General features: G+C 52.9%; 1 protein-coding gene and 1 non-coding gene across 5 annotated transcripts in view; one reads left to right on the top strand and one right to left on the bottom strand.

Moving 5' to 3' along the window:
• Positions 1-3,431: 3,431 nt before the first annotated feature.
• TTYH2 (tweety family member 2) overlaps positions 3,432-8,239 on the bottom strand; it is a 38,559-nt gene continuing 33,751 nt past the window's right edge. The window contains exon 14 of one of the 4 annotated variants that reach the window (XM_036836971.1): positions 3,432-7,247. In XM_036836971.1, the coding sequence (XP_036692866.1) occupies positions 7,215-7,247 (33 nt within the window). In that variant the 3' untranslated portion in view covers positions 3,432-7,214. The remainder of the gene's footprint in view (positions 7,248-8,239) is intronic. The other 3 variants (XM_036836970.1, XM_036836972.1, XM_036836973.1) reach the window with 3 other exon arrangements.
• On the top strand, positions 5,870-5,998 carry LOC118887583. Its single transcript, XR_005018063.1, has one exon. It is a non-coding gene; the product is annotated as a small nucleolar RNA SNORA35 (small nucleolar RNA).

Raw genomic sequence — 8,239 nt, 5'->3', positions numbered from 1 at the left:
TGGGGGGAGGGCGGGGCTAGTGTGAGCAAAGGAGGGGCGGTTGTCATGGAAGAAAGGCATTTGGGGGGCTGGAGTCCCTGCAGGGGGACAATGAGAGATGAATTTGCAAAGGTCAGCTGGGGCCAGTTTGTGGGAGATCCGAGAGGCAGTCTAAGGCGCCTGGCCAGCTTCCCGGGGGTTTTGTGAAAGTACAGGAAGAAAGCAAACATTCCCTCCCTCAGGCTCCCCAGCTCCTCCATAAATGTGCTTTCACCACTACCGGGCAGGTGCAACAAAATTGCCATTGAGATGGCACTTTGCCCAACTGCACTAACCAAAGGCGAGCCCATAAGTGACTGCTGCCATCAACGGCCCCCTCGACTCCCGCCACCAGTTTCTCTGAGTCAAGGAGTCCCTCAGGGTGGATGCCGAGGGGGGTGATGGGGGTGGGTGCAGGAGCGTCTGAAAGCCCCACTGAACCGGCTTTGGGTGGTCAGATGTGAATCAGACTCGGACAAAACGTCAAGAAGATCGGTTCCACCCTGGAGCCCTGGCTGGTTGGGGCTAAGATCGCAGGTGCCCTCCTCACCCCACCCCCAGCTTTGGGAAGCTGAGGCTCCCTACACACACACACACACACACACACACACACACACACACACACACACACACACACACACACACGTTATGCCCCCGGGGCAGGGAAGTGAGGCGGAGGAGGTGGAAAAGGGGGACATGGGAAAAGTTGAAAGGAAAACTGCCGCCTCCTTTCTCCTATTATTGCAATGATTTATTACAGGCTCCCGATCCCCACCCCCCACCCCCCACGCAGAAAGCCTGCATGCTGCCAACCACCAACCTGCGGCTGTGTTCACTGGGAAGACAGGTGGCACCCATGTGCAAGCCCGTCTCAGCTACCCTGGCAAGCCAGCAATAGAGCATATAATTAGAAGTAGGCACAAGGATCCAGTTTAAAAGATGCAGGGTCTCTCAGATCTCTGCTCAATCACAGCAGAATTGGCAACTGAAGTTCTTTGCTGAGAGCGGCCCCTGGCCCTGGACATCCCCAAGGCCAGTCCGCAATCCACTGCACTGCTATCCCCCCAACCTCTTTTTCCAATTTTTTATTGTGGTCAAGTACACATAAAATCTACCACCTTAACCATTTTTAAGTGTACAGTTCAGTGGTATTAAGTACATTCATATTGTTATGCAACTGTCACCACCATCCATCTCCAGAGCTGTTTTCATCATGCAAATCTGAGACTCTGCTCCCGTTAAACAATAAGACCCCACGCCCCTCCTCCAGCTCCTGGCAAGCACAATCCTACTTTCTGTCTCTATGATTTCGACTACTCTAAGTACATCGTAGAAGTGGAATCACACAGTATTTGTTTCTTTTTTGTAATTGGCTTATTTCACTTGGGCATAATGTCTTCAAGGTTCATTCACGTTGTAGCAAGTGTCAGGATTTCCTTCCTTTTTGAGACTGAGTGATATTCCGTTGTATGGATAGAGAGCATTTTGTTTACCCATTCATCTATTGGTGGACTCTAGGGTTGCTTCCACTTTTTACTATTGTGACTAATGGTGCTATGAACATGGGGGTACAAATATTGAGACCATGCTTTCAATTCTTTTGGGAAATGGAATTGCTGGATCATATGGTAATTCTATTTACTTAATAGAATTTATCCATTTTTAATTTTTTAAAAAAATTATTATTTATTTATTTATTTTTGGCTGCATTGGGTCTTCGCTGCTGCATGTGGGCCTTCTCTAGTTGCGGCGAGAGGGGGCTACTCTTCGTTGCGGTGCGCGGGCTTCTCATTGCGGTGGCTTCTCTTGTTGCGGAGCACGGGCTCTAGGTACGTGGGCTTCAGTAGTTGTGGCACGTGGGCTCAATAGTTGTGGCTCATGGGCTTAGCTGCTCCGCGGCATGTGGGATCTTCCCGGACCAGGGCTTGAACCCGTGTCCCCTGCCTTGGCAGGCGGATTCTTAACCACTGCGCCGCCAGGGAAGTCCCAAGTTTTAATTTTTTTGAAGAACCTCCATACTGTTATCCACAGCAGCTACACCATTCCACATTCCTACCAACAGTGCACAAGCGAGCACTCCGTCTGCCGCTCCATAGGGATAAGCGTGAATGACAGCCTCAAACACACGCCTGTTCCCGGCAAAGGCTTGAAACGCGGTCGATTCTGGGAGCACAGCCGCTGCCTGGAAGTCAACAGTAGCTGAGGCCCATGGGCGGGGAGCTGGGGTCGGTCTGCCCAGCCCTCCCAGGCTGGCCCGGGTGTTCAGCGGACAAATGAGATGCTGCAAAGAAAGCTGGAAAGGCGCCTCCCAGGCGCCCAGGCCCAGAGAAGCACCCCGTGCAGGTGAGGAGTTTAGGAAGAGAATGCAGCAAGGCCCCGCTGCGAAGCTGGGAGAGGTGGCCCGCCACACGACACCCGCCCCAAGCCCATGTAATGGCACAGAGGTGCCCAGCCGGGGCTCTGGGTTACACACTCCTGGCTCTGACACTCTCTCTGTTATCGACCAGGGTTCTTGGCCTTACCCAACCAGTAGAAATTGATTAGAGGTCAGACAAGAAATTCAGGCAAGGCTTTATTGGAGCCCCTGCTGCAGCAGGAGAGAGTGAAAACAGGTAACAGTTTCCCTTGCTCGCTCCCCGAAGAGGGGGGCGGCGAGCTGGTTCCTTATATGGGGTGAGGGTGGGGGTGTGTCCGGGGGTCCGGCTGGAAGGGTGGCTGAGGTGGTCTGCCCACCCCACTGGTGGTGCTGTGTGCAGGGGGCACGTGCAGTGCCCTGCTTTTGCTCCTGACATGGTTTTTGCTCCCAGCCCCTCAGAAGTGGCGGTTGGGTTTTTGGGGGTCTTTTTGTCCAGAATTTGCCCCAACTGCACATGCACGCAGTTATTTTTAGTCCCTTACAGTTTCTTTGTATTTTGTTGCTTGAGGAGACGTGTGTCCAGGTGTAAGCACTGCAGCAAAGGGCCCCAGGTCCAGCCTGTCTCAAGCAGTGTAGCAAAGGGCCCCAGGTCCCAGCCTGTCTCAGCTCCAACTAAGTCCTTACTCTCTCTCTGCACCTCTGTTCTTTTATTTACAAAATGACCTCATAAGGTTATTATGAGGTTTAACAATTAATGAATACTTGGGACAGTCCTTGGTACACTGGAGGTATTCAGTAAATGCCACTCATTATCAGCAACCTTAGAAGCAATGACCTTTAAAGGGAACTTTGGAGACTCAAGCAGAAAGGCCTGTCCTTGGTCCCGAAGAGCAGCAAGGTCACCCGCCGGAGAGGCCCTGTGACATGCATTCAATAGCCCTGTCTTTCAGTCCTTCATACTGAAACCTGCTCTGGAGCCCTCCCTGCGTATAACCCAGCCAGAAGGTGCTGTCAGGTACCCTCGTCATTCCCAAAGTTGAGGAAGTTGGAGACAGTGTGCATTTTAGTACCAGTGGTTTATTTCTCCCCCAGGTGAGGGCACACACGTATCAAGCAGAGGTGTGCCCACATGGTCCCTTCAGGAACCACCCAAGGGATTCTAGTTTAGTTTACATGCATTAAAAACAACTCTAGTCGCCAACAACGAGTGTTAAGAAGCATCACCCTGATGTCGCCAAGTCCTGTCTGCACGTGACAGGGCCTCACGAAGGTGGGTTCGTGGTGCACGTATGTACAGGTGAATGGGGGGAGACAGAGTCCCGGAGGCCCTGTGGCCCCGCTGTCGTGGAGGCTTGGCTGGGGGCTGAGAACCACTCTGCTGTCGGTGTTCTGACCAGAAGGCGGCGCTTCCAAAATGGAAATGGAGCCCTTGTCCACAGCCACACTACCCTGCGCCCCTGCTTCGGTGTGCAGGGCTGCGGAGGCTCCCGGGCCGTGCACTCTTCGTCGGCAGGAGGTTGGAAGCACCAAAGACCCTAACCCTGGATCCTCAGCGGGAAGGATCGTGGGTGATTATTTCCTCCTGGTCTACAAGCTCCCAGCAGGTGTTGGTCAGGGGCTGGGGGACAATGGGGTGGGGACGGGATGGTGGGAGAGGTAGGGAAGACACCTGTCTTCACATCAAGACATAGTCAGCCCATTCTGCTAAAACCTTTTATGACAAACTTTCCTGAAGACAAAAGGGAGGGGGGAGAGTTGACCTGGGCATTCAGCCAGTCTCCTGGACCAGACTCTGTTCATGTTCAGACTTGCCTCTTAGAGACTTTGTTCTCTCACAATGCCTCCCTCGGGGTGGGATGAACCCACATCCCCATCAATCAGCATCTTGGGACAGGATGTCTCACTGGTCTTTATTTTGGTAGACAGATCAGGTGGGAGGGATGAACCCCACATCTATAGTAAAAACCAGCTGTGCTGTGAGTTTCAATTCTTTGGATAATCAAAAATCTTTAAAACACTGGCAATAAAGAGTTAGAATTGCTTTCAAAGTGTCTGTGAATACCTGAGACTGTCCCTATCTGCAGTGAGCAAACTCACAGCAGCGATTCTGGAATGGAGGTGAGGCGACAGAGGGTTGCAGAAAGACAGGCCCACCCCTGCCACCTGGAAGCCCACCAGGCACGAGGCTCTGGTCCCCCAGCCTCCTATGCAGAGCCTGCCAATGCCTTCCCTTGGTGGCACAGGAAGAGTCCACCTGGCCCCGGGAGACTGATTTGGACAGTGTCTGGTCTCATCAGGGATGTCATCTCCTGATCAGCCCTTCCACCTTTACCTGTGGGGAAATGGCACCCATCCGAGCAGCCAGGAGGAGGCACAGTCCAGGCAAGGGGACCCTCAAGCCTGACCCGGTCCCTCCTCACTGTCATTCACCACCTGGTGAGGGTGGGATGCAGGGGCAAACTGAACCAGGCTCCCAGCTTAGGGACGGCCAAGCACCTGGAGGGCATTTCCGGTGTGGAGGGGAGGTCAAAGGAGGGAGAGGCTGGTCCAAGTCATGGGTCTTCTGTCTGCCTGGGAATCTCAGCCAACCCCAGGCCGATTCTCCCTGAATCTCAGCCACTCCCTTGCGCCAGCAGGAGCCTTCCAATCCTGTAGGTCCACTCACAGTCTCTAGATGCCTTTGGTTTCTATGAAAGAAACACGCTTGCATTTGCCTTAGTTAAAAACCAAAACGGATCAAGGAGGCAGGAACTCCCGAAAGTGTGTTAGGCTGGAAACTCATTCCCATAGGGCCTCAGGTGTTCATCTGCCACGGACAGGTAGGTGGCCCTCATGCTGGGAGAGTACTGTGGGAGAGAGGGGAGGGGACGGTCAGAACAGGGTCACACATCACCCGTTAAACCAGACACCGCCCTAGCAAAAATGCTGGAACTTCTGAGGAAGTGCGAGCTGGGCCAGCCACAGCGGCCGGGCACCAAGTTTCAATGTCAAGGCCTCGTGGGGCTTATCAGAGGATAGTCGAGTGGCCCGGGCAGGCTTCGTGTTTGCCAATGCTGTCAACCCTGGGGCCGTCAGGACATCTGGGTCCCAGCCTCAAACTCAAGATGCACACGCTGACCAGCCACCGTAATGCACCAGTGTGCTTAGGAGCCCGCCTAGTGGGCAGGCTGAGGGCACAGGCCCACTGACTCAGAGCTCAAATCCCAGCTGTGCACCTTGCTCATCCCATGACCTCGGCGGAGGTTCTCCAGTCACTCCAGGCCTCCGTTTCCCCACCTGCACGATGGACCTAAGAGCACTCAGCTTTTCCACTGAAAGGATGGAATGATATGAAGCAGGCAAGACCCCTAACACAGGGGTTCTCAAACTTGGCTGTGCATCAGAGACACTGCGGGGGCGGGGGTGGGTCTAAAAGCATCCTGAAACCTAGGCCACACCCACCAGTATTGATAAAACACACATAACATAAAATTAAGCCTTTTGAAGTGCCGCCACCAGCACTGGCAAGTGACCCATTAGGTTCCTCCTTGACCAACGGGGCATCGAGTAGTGCAAAAGCAAATCCCTCCATAAAGCTGGGACAGTCATGCTGTGGGCTACACCTGCATGCAGGTGGGTACATATCTCCTGGGTCCTGGGACCCTGCCTAAGACAAGTGAGGAGGTGGAGAGCAAATCGAGCAGCTCAGTATCTGCTACTACTAGATAAAAGTGACGATGTCTGAATCAGCTTAATAGCAGGTGCTCAATAAACGTTATCACTATTATTGCTTATTATCATCATTATTACTAGCTGTGTAGCTCTTAGCAGTTCACATTAACCCTCTTAGACTCAGTGTCCTAGTTCGTAAAACAAGCTTGACACTACTGGAATGATCTAAGATCGTCAGGGTGATTATATTACAAGATAAATTCATTTAAATTAGCTGGCAAACTGCTCATTAAATGTTAGGACAGGAGAGATAAGTTGTTTTCTCCTTTTGATGTGAGAAAAATGAGACTATAATTATCTTACAGAAAAAAAAAATAAATTAAGTGCCACCAATAATTTTTTGTAAGTTCTTCCAAGTGCAGCCAAGTTGGAGAAACACGAAGCTTAAGCGTTCATTCACAGGAGATGTTAGCCAGCCTCTGCTCGGAAGTAGAGATGCGGCTTCTTAGGTTAGCACATCTCACATCACACGTAGGACCTGAGATTCTGCATTTCTAACAAGCTCCAGGTGCTGCTGGGCAGCTAACTCCAAGTAGCAATGCTCCACAGGACCCTGACTGTCTCCTAGCGCCAGGGATGTTTCCGGGGTCCAGGTCTAGGCCGTTCATGCCAGAGATGGACAAAGGCTTCCAGCTGGGGGGCAGGGAGTAGGGGCCTGAGACTCCTTAACCCAGTGGGTCTCAACCAGGGGCAATTTTGCCCCTGCCCAGGGGACATCTGGTTAATGTCTGGAGGCATTTTCAGTTGTCATGGCTGGGGGCTATGGAGTGGGGGTGCTACTGGCATCGCGTGGGTGGAGGCCAGGGACGCAGCTAAACCTCCGGCAGCGCACAGGACAGCTCCCGTGACACGCAAGGACCTGGCTCAAGTGTTGGTACGCCGAGTGAGGAAACCTGCCCCTGAGCAGGCTTCAGGCTGTACCTGGGAACAGGTCAGAAATGCAAACCCCCGAGCCCCGCCCCAGATATCCAGCGGCCTGTGTTGTCACGAGTCCTCCAGGTGATGGATGTTCAAGAGTGAGACCCTCCTCCTTGAAGCAGTATTTTCCAAACTTGCTTGATGACGAGGTTCACCCGGGCTACGTCTGCAGTGAAGTCCCTGGCCTGGTATTTTTAAACAAGTGCCTGGGTCATTTTTGTCCATCGGGCCCAGGATACGGTGCCTGGAAAGACAGGAGGTGATTCCTAGAAAGCAGAGCTAAGGGAAAACACATTTCTAGCCGACGAGGGAAGAGGCTGTAGGTTCCGATGGCCTGGCTTGATATCACCCACCTTAGTGAAATCCCCAGTGTCCCAGAGATGGAGCTGGCAGGGGGAGGGATTTTCCGTACACCGAATGCACTGGGCACTGATGAATAATATTTAGAGCAGGTGCAGGGGGAGAGTGGGGAGCAGTCAGCTGTGTCCTCTTTATTGGGGCTCACGTCCGTATCCTCCACGCTGTGGCTTCCTTGGTCAGCAGGCTCAGCTGTCTCTTCATGCCTCTTGCATGTTAAGAGGGGAGGGGGGTCATCTCTGGGGCAGGTTGAGCTGGGTAGGGTAGGGCAGTCAACTCTGCCAAAGCAACTGGAGTTTCTGGGCTGGTCTCCATTATAGCGGGGGAAGGTTTAGTCTGTCCTTGTCCTTGCAAATAAGGTCAGTTCTTGATTATCTCTGCTAATGTCAGGGAGAGTGGCCTGGATCTTTCAAAACAGAAGGTAATCCGAAATTCATTTTTATTTGGCATCCCAGTGCCTCGAGTAATTTATTTTTCACAGCAGCGGATCTCCCCTAATTATGTTGCACTGAGATTAATATTAAAATCAATCTGCATTCCTGGGGCCACAGCAGCTGGCGGGAGGAAAAAAGGAACCCAAGAGGCTTCTGGTTTAGAGAGAAGCCAGCTTGGGATTTCAAAGGTGCCAACTCTGGAAGCAGGCTTGGACCAGCCGCTCTCCCTGCCTCAGGCCCCCAGGGAGCAAGGGCAAGGCCTGGGTCTAGTGCTGTTTGTAAAAGGACAGCAGGGAGGCGCTCTGGGCAAAACCCAGCAAGGTGGGGAGAGCCAGAGGGTCGGTCTGGGCACGACACTGCACACATTTGGGGCCGATCATCCTGCGTGGTGGGCGGTGCCCTGGGCTCAGCAGCACCCCTGGCCTCCACCCACTAGATGCCAGTA

The sequence above is a fragment of the Balaenoptera musculus genome, chromosome 20 (genome assembly GCF_009873245.2).
Source record: "Balaenoptera musculus isolate JJ_BM4_2016_0621 chromosome 20, mBalMus1.pri.v3, whole genome shotgun sequence".
Classification (NCBI taxonomy): domain Eukaryota; kingdom Metazoa; phylum Chordata; class Mammalia; order Artiodactyla; family Balaenopteridae; genus Balaenoptera; species Balaenoptera musculus.
This window is presented reverse-complemented; position numbering and strand designations above follow the sequence as displayed.